The 14,871-nt window shown below is 43.3% G+C and overlaps 1 protein-coding gene across 2 annotated transcripts in view; it reads left to right on the top strand.

Moving 5' to 3' along the window:
• Nucleotides 1-14,871, top strand: part of btbd9 (BTB (POZ) domain containing 9) — a 265,995-nt gene that overhangs the window by 50,272 nt on the left and 200,852 nt on the right. For both annotated transcript variants that reach the window (XM_063040845.1, XM_063040844.1), the window contains exon 5: nt 353-572. In XM_063040845.1, coding sequence (XP_062896915.1) covers nt 353-572 — 220 coding nt within the window. The remainder of the gene's footprint in view (nt 1-352; nt 573-14,871) is intronic.

Consider the following 14,871-nt stretch of genomic DNA (forward strand, 5'->3'; position numbering starts at 1 on the left):
GTACTATCCCTCCCCTTTAATCCCTCCCGCTCTATCACGTCTACAACAATGGAATCCCAGTATAATCAGCTGCCAGTCCTGCCGCTTCTGCAACCAAGTCTCACTGATGGCTGCAATATCATAATTCCATGTGTTGATCCATACCCTGAACTAATCTGATTTTTCCTACAATTCTTCTTGCATTGAAATATATGCAACTCAGCACATTAGTCCAGGGATTGTCCGGTAGAGCACAAATATTTTATTATCGTCAGTAATAATTTAATCCCCCACTCTGTGTCTCGCTTTGAGTTGGCACTCAGTTGCCAGTTCATGAGCTCTTAATGATGTGCTCCATCGTTGTGTTCCCCAGTCCCAGATGAGAATATTGCCTCAATGAAGCATGGGGCGCAGGTCATCGGGGGAGAACTAAAGGCAGCCCTGCTCGATGGTGACACTCAGAACTACGACCTCGATCATGGCTTCTCTCGACATCCAATTGACGAGGACTGCCGGTCGGCCATTGAGGTGAAATTGGGCCAAGCATCAATCCTCAACCACATCCGCATGTTGCTGTGGGACCGTGACAGCAGGTGGGTCCTTGGAAAATCTGATCCTCTCATGGTGAGATCACTGAACAAATAATCACTAGAAAAACCTGCTGCCAATACAAACTAATGTGAGCCAGCACATGCCAACATGTGCCATGTGGGAATGTCAGCATCTGCTTGCCTACAATGCCCAAAGGCAATTAAGTGGTAGTTGGTCAGGAATGGAGATAAATCTATTGCAAAGAATCCTCGCACCACCCTATCATGGATAGGGTTCCTCTAGTCCTCACCCACCACCCTACCAGCCTCCACATCCAGCAGACAATTCTCCGCAGTTTCTGCCACCTCCAACAGGATCCCACCACCAAGCACATCTTTCCTTCCCCCCTACGTTGTGCTTTCTGCAGGGATCGTTTCCTATGCGACTCCCTTGTCCATTCGTCCCTCCCCACTGATCTCCCTCCTGACACTTATCCTTGCAAGTGGAACAAGTGCTACACCTACCCCTACACCTCCTCCCTCACTACCATTCAGAGCCCCAAACAGTCCTTTTAGGTGAGGTTGTTGGGGTCACTTACTGTGTCCAGTGCTCCTGGTGTAGCCTCTTGTATATTGGTGAGACCCAACGTCAATTGGGAGACTGCTTTGCCGAGCACCTACGCTCTGTCCACCAGAAAAAGCAGTATCTCCCAGTGGCAACCCATTTTAATTCCACTTCCCATTCCCATTCCTATATGTCTATCCATGGCCTCCTCTACTGTCACGATGAGGCCTCACTCAGGTTGGAGGATCAACACCATATATTCCAGCTGGGTAGCCTCCAACCTGATGGCATGCACATTAATTTCTCGAACTTCCGGTAATGCCCCACTTCTCTAATTCTCATTCCCATTTCCCCCTCTCATCTTATCTCCATGCCTGCCCATCGCCTCCCTGTGGTTCTCCAGCCCTATATCTCTTTCACCAATCAACTTCCCAGTTCTTTACTTCACCCCTCCCCCCTCAGTTTCTTCTATCACCTTATGTTTCTCCCTCCCCTCCTCCCATCTTTTAACTGTACTTCTCATCTTTTTTTCTTTAGTCCTGCTGAAGGATGTCGGCCTGAAATGTCGACTATACTTTTTCCATAGATACTGTCTGGCCTGCTGAGTTCCCACAGGATTTTGTGTGTGTTGCATGCATATACACAGCTTTGTTCTTGCTCAAGGCCAGCTTAAACTGGAGGGCCATAAGAAGGTTGGAAGTAGAAACAGGATTGGCCATTCAACTCATCTAGCTTGTTCTTCCATTCAGCAAGACCTTGTCTCATTAGTTCCACCTTATCCCCATATTCCCTGATTCCTCTCATATCCCTCTATAAAGCTTCAGCGGAGAAAAAGTACAGAGGTCTTTCTGTCTTACCTATCCATAGGTTAGGCCCCAGAGGACTGGAGACTAGTTATTGTTCCTTCATTTATAAAGCGCAATAGGAGTAATCCAGGAAATTATAGGCTGATGGAAATGAGATCAAAGATAGGTAAGTTAATGGAGAAGATTCTTAGGGATAGGATATGCTGACATTTGGAGAAACATGGGCTTATTAGGGATAGTCAGCTTAGCTTTGTGTGGGGAAGGTCACATCTTACTAACTTGAATGTTTTGAAGAGGTTTTAGCAGTGGATGTTGTGTACATAGTCTTCAATAAATTACTATATATAAATATATATATTCCATGTTATCCAGTCTCTTCCATTTACAACATGGAATATATATATTCATATATAGTAATTTATATATGTATAGTAATCTACCAAGTCTCCATAATGCCTTGATCTTCTCGATTGGTCTATCATGAATGACCTTGCCAATAGCAATAGAATCAGGGATGTATCACAACAGACAAGACCCAAGATGCAGACTGTGCAAGAAATCCGCTGAAACCATCCTGCACATGGTAGCAGGGATAGCATACACTGATGGGCATAACCAAGTTGCAGGCATTGTGTATAGGAATATCTGCGTTGAGTATGGATTGGACACTCCCAAGTCCAAATGGGAAATACCTGAGAAGGTAGTGGAGAATGACAGAGCTAAGATCTTGTGGGAATTCCAAATATAGACTGATATGCAGATACCGGCCAACCAACCAGTCTTAGAAATATTGGACAAGGGACAGAAGAAAACATTAGTGATAGATATGGCAATCATGAATGACAGTAACATCAGGAAAAAGGATATGAGAAGCTGGAGAAATACCAGGAGCATATTGAAAGGATGTGGAAGATTAAAGCCCGAGTAATCCTGGTGCTGATAGGAGCACTTGGAGCTGTGACACCTGGACTGGGAGAGTGGCTCCAGCAAACCCCGGGAACAACATCTGAGATCTCGGTCCGGAAGAGCACACTACTAGGAACATCAAGGATACTGCCCTAATTCCTCAAGCTCCCTATAAAAAAGTATTCACCCCTCTTGGAAGTTTTCATGTTTTATTGTTTTGCAAACATTGAATCACAGTGGATTTAATTTTGCTTTTTTGACACTGATCAACAGAAAATGACTCTTTTGTGTCAAAGTGAAAACAGATCTCTACAAAGTGATCTAAATTAATTACAAATATAAAGCACAAAATAATAGAATGCATAAGTATTTATCCCCCTTTAACATGACACACCAGACCATCGCTAGTGCAGCCAATTGGTTTTAGAAGTCCCATAAAAGGTTAAATGGAGGCCGTTTTCAAAAACTGAGTGGCCGTGCAAGAAGGGGACTAGTGAGGGAGGCCACCAAGAGATCTATGACAACTTAGGAGGAGTTGCAAGCTTCAGTGGCTGAGATGGGAGAGACTGTGCATACAACAACTGTTGCCTGGGTGCTTCACCAGTCACAGCTTTATGGGAGAGTGCCAAAGAGAAAGCCACTGTTTTAAAAAAAAAACTCACATGAAATCTCAGCTAGAATTTGCCAGAAGGCATGTGGGAGATGCTGAAGTTAGCTGGAAGAAGGTTCTATGGTCTGTTGAAACTAGAATCGAACTTTTTGGCCATCAGACTCTAAGTTATGTTTGGCATAAGCCAAACACCGCACATCAGCAAATACACGTCATCCCCACCTTGAAGCATGGTGGTGGTTGCATCATGCTGTGGGGCTGTAGCAGGCTTCGGAAAGCTTGTGAAGGTAGAGCATAAAATGAATGTAGCAAAATACAGAGAAGTTCTGGAGGAAAACCTGATGTAATCTGCAAGGGAACTGTGACTTGGGAGAAGATTTGTTTTCTAGGTTTCAATAGGTACATTTAATGTCAGAGAAATTTGCATCCTGAAATTCTTTTTCTTCACAAACATCCAAGAAAACAGAGGAGTGCCCCAAAGAAGGAACGACAATTAAATGTTAGAACACCAAAGCCCCCACCCCACTTCCCCTCTCTCACACACAAGCAGCAGCAAGGCAACGATTTCCTCCCACCCCCACCAGCAAGAAGTCATCAGCACCCTCCATCGAGCACTCAAACGTGCAGCAAAGCATCAGTAAAGGCACCAACTTGCAGTACCCATAAAACTACTCATTCACCCGGTAATTCAACATACCACAGGCTCTCTCTCCCTAATAAGGGAAAAAAGAGGTGTTCCCCTTTCACGGCGAGAGAAGATTCATAACGAATAACTCGCTGATTTATGATGTTAAAAGTCTGCTGCGTCGCTTTTTTCAAGCTCTGTGCCCAGAGAGTCAGCACCAGAAAGGCGTAGTTCTCTGGACACACAAGCCCTGGCAGCTAACCCGCTGTTCCCGATATTCTAATGTTCTTGTAAGACAATGACCCCAAGCATAAAGCCAAAGTTAGACAGACGTTTAAAAAAAAAACAAAGTTAATGTCCTGGAGTGGCCAAGTCAGAGTTTATCCTCAATCCAATTTGAGAATGGCTGGACTTGAAAAAGGCTATTCACTCATGACACACGTACAAACTGACAGAGCTTGAGCAGTTTTGTGAGGAAGAATGTGAGAGAAATTGCAGTGTCCAGATGTGCAAAGCTGATAAGAGACTGATCCACACAGACTCAAGGCTGTAATTGCTCCCGAATGTGCATCTATTAAATACTGATTTGAAGGGTGTGAATAATTATGCAATCAATTATTTTATGTTTTATATTTGCAATTAATTTAGATACCTTTGTAGATGTCTGTTTTCATTTTGACATGAAAGAGTCTTTTTATTAAATCCACTATGATTCAATGTTGTATTGAATATATATATTGGATATTCAATATATATATTGAATTGACTTTATTACTTACATCCTTCATATACATGAGGAGTAAAAATCTTTATGTTACGTCTCCGTCTAAATGTGCAACATTCAATTTATAGTAATTTATACAAATATTATGTAGAACAGGGTAGTTAACATAACATAGAAATACAGTTGCGTCAGCATAAATTAAGCAGTCTGATGGCCTGGTGGCGGAAGCTGTCCCGGAGCCTGTTGGTCCTGACTATTATGCTGTGGTACCGTTTCCCGGATGGGAGCAGCTGGAACAGTTTGTGGTTGGGGTGACTCGGGTCCCTAATGATCTTTCAGGCCCTTTTTGTGCACTTGTTGCTGTAAATGTCCTGACTAGTGGGAATTCATGTCCACAGGTGTGCTGGGCTGTCCACACCACTCTGCAGAGTCCTGCGATTGAGGGAAGTAAATTTCCCATACCAGACAGTGATGCAGCCAGTCAGGATGCTCTCAATTGTGCCTCTATAGAAAGTTCTTAAGATTTGGGGGCCCATACCAAACTTTTTCAACTGTCCGAGCTGAAAGAGGCGCTGTTGTATCTTTTTCACCACACAGCTGGTATGAACAGACCACGTTAGATCCTCGGTGATGTTTATGCCGAGGAATTTAAAGCTTTTGACCCTCCCAATCCCAGATCCATTGATGTCAATAGGGGCTAGCCTGTCTCCATTCCTCCTGTAGTCCACAACCAGCTCCTTTGTTTTTGCAGCATTGAGGGAGGGGTTGTTATCTTGACACCACTGTGTCAGGGTGATGAGTTCTTCTCTGTAGGCTGCCTCATTATTATTTGAGATTAGGCCAATCAGTGTAGTGTTGTCAGCAAATTTATTTAGCAGATTGGAGCTGTGGGTGGCGACACAGTCATGGGTATACAGAGAGTAAAGGAGAGGGCTGTGTGGGTGGTAGCACGCTGCAGATGTAGTGCTTGACCAGTCTCTCAAAGCACTTGCTTATTATTGAGGTGAGTGCGACAGGACGTCAGTCGTTCAGACATGTTACCTTGGTCTTTTTAGGTACAGGGACAATGGTGGGTGTTTTGAAGCAGGAGGGCACTCTACACTGGGAGAGGGAGAGATTAAAAATATCTGTAAACACACCTGCCAGTTGAGCTGCGCGCACTCTGAGTACCTGCCCTGGGATGCACCCCCCCCCCGGTCCCGCAGCCGTGCGACTGTCCACTTGTTGGAAACACCTGCATACGTCAGCGTCAGAAATGGCCAAGGTGCAGGTCACATCAGCTGTAGGTTTCCTCAGGGGCTCAGTATTGGCGACATCAAATCAAGCATAAAAAAGATTTAGCTCATGTGGGAGAGAGGCAGCAATGTTGGAAACTCCACTGCATTTATCTTTGAAGTCTGCAGTGGTGTACAGACCTTGCCATAAGCAGCATGTCTTGTTGGTGGAGAGTTGAGTGTGGATCTTGTCCCTGTATTTTGTTTTGCTGCCTTGATAACTTTGCGCAGATCGTAGCTGCATTTCTTGAGTTCCTGCTGATTACCAGCAATGTAAGCTCAACATATGTGTGTACGTAAGTATATGTATTTAAGAAATGTAATGTAAGTGACATTGACAGTGGAATGATTGTTGCTGCCAGACTTTCATGCACAACTGTTTCTAGATTCTATAGACAATGGTGCAAAAAACACAAAACATCCAGCTCTTTGGGTGAAAATGCCGTGTTAATGAGAGAAGTCAGAGGAGAATGATTCAAGCTAACTGGAAGGTGACAGTAACTCAAATAGCCATGCGTTACAACAGTGGCTTGCAGAAGATCATCTCTGAATGCACAACATGTCAAACCTTGAAGTAGATGGGCTATGGCAGCAGTACCTAATAAAGTGGCCACTGAGTGAGCGTGTGTTTGGATAAAAATGTAGGTGCCCCGATGAGTAAATATGCAGACAGCACAATAATTGTGGACAATGTATTCAGTTAGTTCGAAAAGCTCTTTGGTATTAGTCTTTTAGGAACTCTGAACAACAGAACCATACTGATTACCTTGGCTTAATGCTTGTCTTTTCAACTGTAGATTAATCCCATCCCTCAGAGTTGTTTTCCAAAGATTCAGATGCACTGCTTCTAATTAATTGACTTATCCCTGCTGCCCTTCTTGAATAAAGGTACTGCTGTTACAAAGCTGATGTAGATCATCAGAGTTCCTTGGGATTTGCCAGTGATTAGGCTCATTAACTTCCCTGCTAATTCTTTCCTAATAGTGATTTGTTTTGTTCATCATTTACACTGGACCTTTGGCTAATGCTCTCATTTTTTTTCATATCTGCTTAGTTTACTCCTAAATTCTATTTTCCCTTTGTTTAGCAAACTTTTGATCTTCTGTTGCTGAATTCTAAAACATTTACTTGCACATGGAAAAAGCACAGCAACAATTTCTGGGTAGAAAACAAAATATAAATTACTGTACTGATGGCACTTTTTGTTGGATATGATCACTGTAACTTCCATTTCAGAGTTGAGCTATTTAACTGTTGAACCTGGCATTTTTGCATTGTGAACTACAATGTTGAAGGTGCAGGATGGTAGTGGTGTTGCATGTACAGGCCGAATTAAGGTGGCTTGGCCCAGGCACGAGAGCAGGAATGAGCCAATGTTTGGCCATTGCTGGAGTGGACTTGGAGGTGACTTGGTGTGGAAGAAGTGAGACGAGGTGAGCAGAGGCAATGCAGAGTCAAGGTGGCAGAGCCCAGGCCTGAGAATGAGGAAAGAACCAAGGTTTAATCGATTCAAGCACTGGCTGAATAGGAAATGTCGAGTATGGGCTGAATTGAGGTGGTGGGGCTGGGACCCAAGAGCGTATCAAATCAGCCGTGTCCTGGGTTCTAGACCGAGGAATGACCCAAGGTTTGGATGATTTAAGTGCTGGACCTGATTGAAAAGGCCAAGGTGTTGGGGCTGGTGGAGAGGGATGGGCCAGGTCAGCTCGCTGGCCGGCAAGGTTTACTCGTCTCTGCGCTGAGCTGAGGCTGTGGCCTGAAACTAATAGGCTTCTGGATCAGCTGCAGTGATGATCGGCTTCGTGGCTGTGGAGCCACTTTTGGAAACTTCAGTTCTGAATGTTATTTGGTATTGGTATTTGAGCCTCCACAATATTCCGCGTGGAAATTTAAACTGGAGATGGCAGTGTTTTTTTTATACGAGGTTGAGTTGCGAGCTCGACATCAACGCGACACAGATGGAGAGCGCACTCGGGAGTGGTCTGTCACTGGATTAAACTCAGGGACCTCCGTTCTCGAGCCCGGCACTGATCTCATTGTACCACCAGCCGACCTGTTTACTTTTGTTGTTGCACGATTTGTTTCTTTTTGTGTACATTCAGTGTTTAACAGCCATCTTTTTTAATGGGTTATATTAGGTTACTTTTTTTTGTGGCTGCCTGCAAGGAGACAAATTTCAAAGTTGTATATATTATACATACTTTGATAATAAGTGTACTTTGTAGCTTTGGACTCACAGCAGGTCTTGTCTTTCAAACTTGCTTGTTTTTTAAGGAGGTGATTGATCAAGGTGGTGCTATAGAAGTTGTCTAGATGAACCTTAGTAGGCATTTGACAAGGTCCTTTTTGGTAGTTTTATCCAGAAGACTTAAGACATGAGATTCACAGTGACTTTTAGACTGGATTGTAAATTAGCTTGTTCACAGAAGAGGGTTTTGGTGTAAAGGTATCACTCAGGCTGGAGGTCTGTGACCTATGGAGTTCTACATGGATCAGGCACCTCTACTAGGTCATAGAACATAGAACAGAACCGCATAAGAACAGACCATTCAGCCCACAGTGTTTTTCTGAACCAGCTAAAAAGCACATCAAAAACATCCGAAAACTAATTCCTCCTACCTACACCATTTCCATATAATTTCATCTGCCTTACATATCTTCCTTGCATATCCAAATGTCTCTTAAAAGCCTTCAATGTATTTGCCTCTACCACCATACCAGGTAGTGTATTCATCACTCTGAGTAAAAATCTTATCCCTCACATCCCTATGAACCTATCCCCTCTCACCTTCAGTGCATGCCCTCTGGTATTAGACATTTCAACCCTAGGAAACATACCTCTGTCTATGCCATCTATGTCTCTCATAATCTTGTAAACCTCTATCAGATCTCCACTCAGCCTCTGGTGCTCCAGAGGCAAGTTCTGATTGGTCTTTTTTTTTTGGTCAGGGAGTCGTGTACACCATACCTCTATCATCATGCCAGAAAGTATATATTGGTGAGACTGGAAGGCCATTGAAGACCAGGGTAGCAGAACATCAGAGTGCCTTATAAAACTTGAGAGCAGAACAAAATGGGGTTTCTGAACCCTGCCTATCGTGCTCATATAGACCAAGGTTTGATGAGGCCACTACCCTTGGCAAGGTAGAGAATGTCTACAAGAGGAAGATTAGGGAATCACAAGAGATGGAGCATGTGGGACCTAAACATAGGTTCTAAGAGTGTAGAGCTGGCTCCAGTCTGGGACCACACATTCCTAAAGAATGTTTGGCCTAAATAATCAATCAATCAATCAATTATATCAAGGCCAATTCTAACTAACTGTTGAGGAATAGGCAATTTAGATCCAGCCAATCAGAATTGAGCATTAAGCCCTGCCCATGCCTGCTCACTGGAGAGAGTACATAAGGAGGTGTCTCTAGGAGGACTTGTTGTTAAGGGATTTAGAATGTATGTCTAGTGCACATTCTGGAGCAGAGGGTGGTGGTAATGCACCATTAAGCTGGATGCCAACCGCCATAAAACAAGACACTGACAGGACTTGTTGTTAAGGGATTTAGAATGTATGTCTAGTGCACATTCTGGAGCAGAGGGTGGTGGTAATGCACCATTAAGCTGGATGCCAACCGCCATAAAACAAGACACTGACAGGACTTGTTGTTAAGGGATTTAGAATGTATGTCTAGTGCACATTCTGGAGCAGAGGGTGGTGGTAATGCACCATTAAGCTGGATGCCAACCGCCATAAAACAAGACACTGACAGGACTTGTTGTTAAGGGATTTAGAATGTATGTCTAGTGCACATTCTGGAGCAGAGGGTGGCAATAATGCACCATTAAGCTGGATGCCAACTGCCGTAAAACAAGATACAGACAGGACTTGTTGTTTGACTAACTTGTGCCTGAGGAGGATGATCGGATTTTCATCCAGGTTATTTATATACATCACAAACAACAGATAACCCAGCAAAGGATCCTATGGAACTCCACTAATTACAGACCTCGAACTCCAATAAGATCCTTCAACCACTACCCTCTGTCTTCTATGTGCAAGCCAGTCTGATTCCAAACAGCCAATTTGCTGCTGATCCCATGCATTTAAAACTTTTGGATTAGCCTCCCATGAGGGATTTTGTCAAGCACCTTCCTAAATCTATATAGATAACATCCACTGCCCCACCCTCTACTGTTTGTGATAAAAGACTTGAATCAAAATTTAGATGAGTTTGCAGAGGAGATAGAAATTGGTAGAGTTGCAGACAGTGAAGAAGGTTTTCAAAGGATCCAGCAGAATATAGACTAGTTACAGGCATGGGCGGTGAAATAGTAGATGGAGTTCAGTCTGAGTAAGTGTAAGGCATTGCACTTTGGAAGGTCAAATGAAAGGAGAAAGTATACAGTTAATAGCAGGACTGTTAACAGTAATGACATACAGAGACATGTTGGAGCCCAAGTCTATAGTTCCCTGGAAAGACAACTACAAGTACATACAAGTAGATGAGTGGTATGTAAAGTATATCAAAGTCAGAGCACTGAGTTTAAAAGTTGGGTAATCATGTTTCAGCTTTATCAGACTTTTCACATTTAGAGTAATGTGTGCAGTTGTTTATGTCCCTTCGCAGGAAGGACATCGACGCTTTGGAGAGGTTCATTCGGATGCAGCCTGGATTAGAGGGTTTGAGCTACTGTTAAGCACTATTATTGTCGCATGTACCTAAATGCAGTGAAAAGCTTGTCTTGCATACTATTTCTACAGATCAAATCATTACATAGTACATTGAGGTCAAACAAGGTAAAACAATAACTGAGTGCAGAGTGAAGTGTAATGGCTTCAGAGAAAGTATAGTGCAGGTAAACAATAAGATACAAGTTCATAACTAGGTAGTATTTCAAGTCAAGTTAAGTCACTTTTTATTGTCATTTTGACCATAACTGCTGGTACAGTACACAGTAAAAACGAGACAACGTTTCTCAGGACCATGGTGCTACATGAGTAATACAAAAACTACACTGAACTACGTAAAAAAAAAACACAAAACTGCACTAGACTACAGACCTACCCTGGACTGCATAAAGTGCACAAAACAGTGCAGGCATTACAATAAATAATAAACAAGACAATAGGCACAGTAGAGGGCAGTAGGTTGGTATGGGTCCAGGCTCTGGGTATTGAAGAGTCTGATGGCTTGGGGGAAGAAACTGTTACATTGTCTGGTCATGAGAGCTCGAATACTTTGGTGCCTTTTGCCAGATGGCAGGAGGGAGAAGAGTTTGTATGAGGAGTGTGTGGGGTCCTTCATAATGCTGTTTGCTTTACGGATGCAGTGTATGGTGTAAATGTCTGTAATGGCGGGAAGAGAGACCCCGATGATCTTCTCAGCTGACCTCACTATCCGCTGCACGGTCTTGCGATCCGAGATGGTGCAATTTCCAAACCAGGCAGTGATGCAGCTGCTCAGGATGCTCTCAATACAACCTCTGTAGAATGTGGTGAGGATGGGGGGGGTGGGAGATGGACTTTTCTCAGCCTTCACAGAAAGTAGAGATGCTGCTGGGCTTTCTTTGCTATGGAGCTGGTGTTCAGGGACCAGGTGCGATTCTCCACCAGGTGAACACCAAGAAATTTGGTGCTCTTAACGATCTCTACGGAGGAGTCAGGAGTCCATCTTATCATACTTGAAAACCATTCCATAATCTCATAAGTGCAGAATAGAAGCTGTCCATAAGCCTGTACATACTTCCAGGGTTTTTTTAATCTTCTACGTGATGGGAGAAGGGAGAAGAGAGAATGTCTGGCGTGGTTGGGATCTGAGTTTGCTGGTTGCTTTACTGAGGCAGCAAGAAGTATAGGAGAATCCATGGAGGGTTTCCGTTATGTGCTCAACTGGGTCCACAACCCTGGAGTTTCTTGTGGTCATGAGCAGGACAGTTGCCATACCTAAATGTGATGTATCCAGGTAGGATTCCTTTTATGATGTATTGGTGAAAATTGGTAAGCGTCAAAGGGAACATGCTGAATTTCTTTAGCTTCCTGAGGAAGTTGAGGCATTGGTGAGCTTTCTTAGCCATAGCACTTACATGATTTGACCACAAGTCATTGGTGATGCTCACTCCAAGGAACTTGAAGGTTTCAATACCATTGGTGTAGACAGGAGCATGTGCACCACCCCACACCCTGAAGTGAATGACTAGCTCTTTGTTTTACTGACATTGAAGTCTAGGTTATTGTCATGTGACCATGTCACGAGGCTATCTCCTTCCTGTATTGCAACCCATCGTTATTTGAGATATGGCCCACACTGTGGTATCATCTGCAAAGTTGTAGATGGATTTAGAAAAGAATCTAGCCACGCAGTGATAAGTATACACAGTAGAATAGAGGGTAAGGATTCAACCTTGTTGAGCACCACTGTTCGGAGTAATTATTGTGGAGCTATTGTTGTCTATCCTTACTGTCTGTTGTCTGTTGGTCAAGAAATGGAGGATCCATTTTCAGAGGGAGATGATGACTTCCAGGGTTCACAGTTATGTGATGAGTTTGCTTGGAATTATAGGATTGAAAGTGCAGCTGGAATCAATAAACAATATTAATTATTAGAGAGGTTGGACAAAGTAGGATTGCTTTTTCTGGAGAATCAGAGGTTTACAAAGTGATGAGATGTATAAATAAGACAGGCAGAATCTTTTACCCAGGGTAGAAATGTCAAATACTGGAGGACATGCATTTAAGGTGAGGGAGAAATGTATAAAGGAGATATGCATGGGATGTTTTGTTTACAAAGAGTGATAGGTGTCTGGTACAAGCTTCCAGGAGATGCAGTGTTTAAGAGACTTCTAGTAGATAAATGAATATGCATTGAGTGTGGGTCATGTACTGCAGGTGGGATTATTTGGACATTGTGATCAGCACAGACATGGTGGGGCAAGGGGCTTGTAGTGTTCTAAGTTCCATTCCTAACCCTCCTTGGTGCAGTCATAAGTAGATAATGAAGAGATGACAGATAAAACCAGAAGGCATCATAGGTGCAGAATTAGGCCAATCAGTCCATCGAGTCTGCTCTGCTATTCCATCGTGGCTGATCCTGGATCCTACTCAGTGCCATACACCTGCCTTCTCGCCATATCCTTTGATGCCCTAACTGATCAGGAAACTATCAATTTTGGCCTTAAATATATCCATGGACTTGGCATCCACCGCAGTCTTTGGCAGAGCATTCCACAGATTCACTTCCCTCTGGCTAAAAAATTTCCTCCTTGCCTCTTCTGAAAGGTCGTCCCTCAATTTTGTTTTGGTTCTGGTTACCCCACCATAGAAAATATCCTTTCCACATCCACCCTATCTCATCTTTCAACATTCAGTAGGTTTCATTGACATCCCCCTGCATTCTTCTAAATTCCAGTGAGTACAAGACCAAAGCTGCCAAATGCTCCTCAAATGTTAACCTCTTCATTTCTGGAGTCATCATCGTGAACCTCCTCTGGCCTCTGTCCAGAGACAATACACCCTTTCTGAGATAAAGGGCCAAAAACTATGACTGTACTCCAGATATGGCCTGAGTAGTGTCTTATAAAGGCTCAGCATTATCTCCTTACTTTTGTATTCTATTTTACTTGAAATAAATGCCAACATTGCACGTGCCTTCTTTACCACAGACTCAACCTGTCAATTGACCTTCTGAGACTCTTGCACGAGGGCTCCGAAGTCCCTCGGCACATCTGATGTTTGAACCTTCACCTCCTTTAGATAATAGTCTGCACTTTTGTCCTTTTTACCAAAATGCATTATCATACATTTCCCAACACTGTATTTCATCTGCCACTGTTTTGCTCAGTCCTCCAATTTGTCTAAGTCCTGCTGCGGTCACATTGCTTCCTTAGCACTATCTACCCCTCCACCTATCTTTGTATCGTCCACAAACTTTGCCACAAAGCCATCAATTTAATTATCCAAATCATTGACTAACAGTGTGAAAAGTAGCGGCCACAGAACTGACCCCTGAGGAACACCACTAGTCGCTAGCAGCCAACCAGAAATGGCCCCTTTTATTCGCACTTACTGCCTCCTGTCTGTCAGCCATTCCACTATCCATGCCAGTGTCTTTACTGTAATGCCACAGGATTTTGTCTTGTTATGCAGCCTCATGTGTGGCACCGTATCAAATGCCTTCTGGAAATTCAAGTAAATGACATCCACTGCCTCTCCATAGTCCACCCTGCTTGTTACTTCCTTGAAGAACTCTAACAGATTTGTCAGGCAAGATTTCCCTTTACAGAAACCATGCTGACTTTTCCTTATTTTATCACTAGTCTCCAAGTACCTTGAAACCTTATCCTTGATAATGGACTTGAACACTTTCCAAGCCACTGCAGTTAGTTTAACTGGCCTATAATTTCTTCTCTTTTGCCTTTCTCCCTTCTTAAAGAGTGGAGTGACATCTGCAATCTTCAAGTCCTCTGGGACCATGCCAGAATCATGCGATTCTTGAAAGATCATGACCATTGCATCTTATCTCTTCAGCAACCTTTCTCAGAACACTGGGATGTAGTCCATCTGGTCCAGGTGACTTATCCACCTTTAGACCTTTGAGTACGCCTAGCACTTTTTCCTTTGTAATAGTAATGTTACTCACTCCTGCTCCCTGACACTCATGGACTTCTGGTGCACTGTTTGTGTCTTTCACAGTGAAAACTAATGCAAAGTACCCATTAATTTCATGTGCCATTTCTTTGTCCCCAGTTACTCCCTCACCAGCATAATTTTCCAGTGGTCCATTATCAACGCTCACCTCCCTTTTACTCTTTATATAACTGAAAAAGCTTTCAGTATCCTGCTTTATATTATTGGATAGTTT

This window comes from Mobula hypostoma, chromosome 2 (assembly GCF_963921235.1).
Source record: "Mobula hypostoma chromosome 2, sMobHyp1.1, whole genome shotgun sequence".
NCBI lineage: Eukaryota > Metazoa > Chordata > Chondrichthyes > Myliobatiformes > Myliobatidae > Mobula > Mobula hypostoma.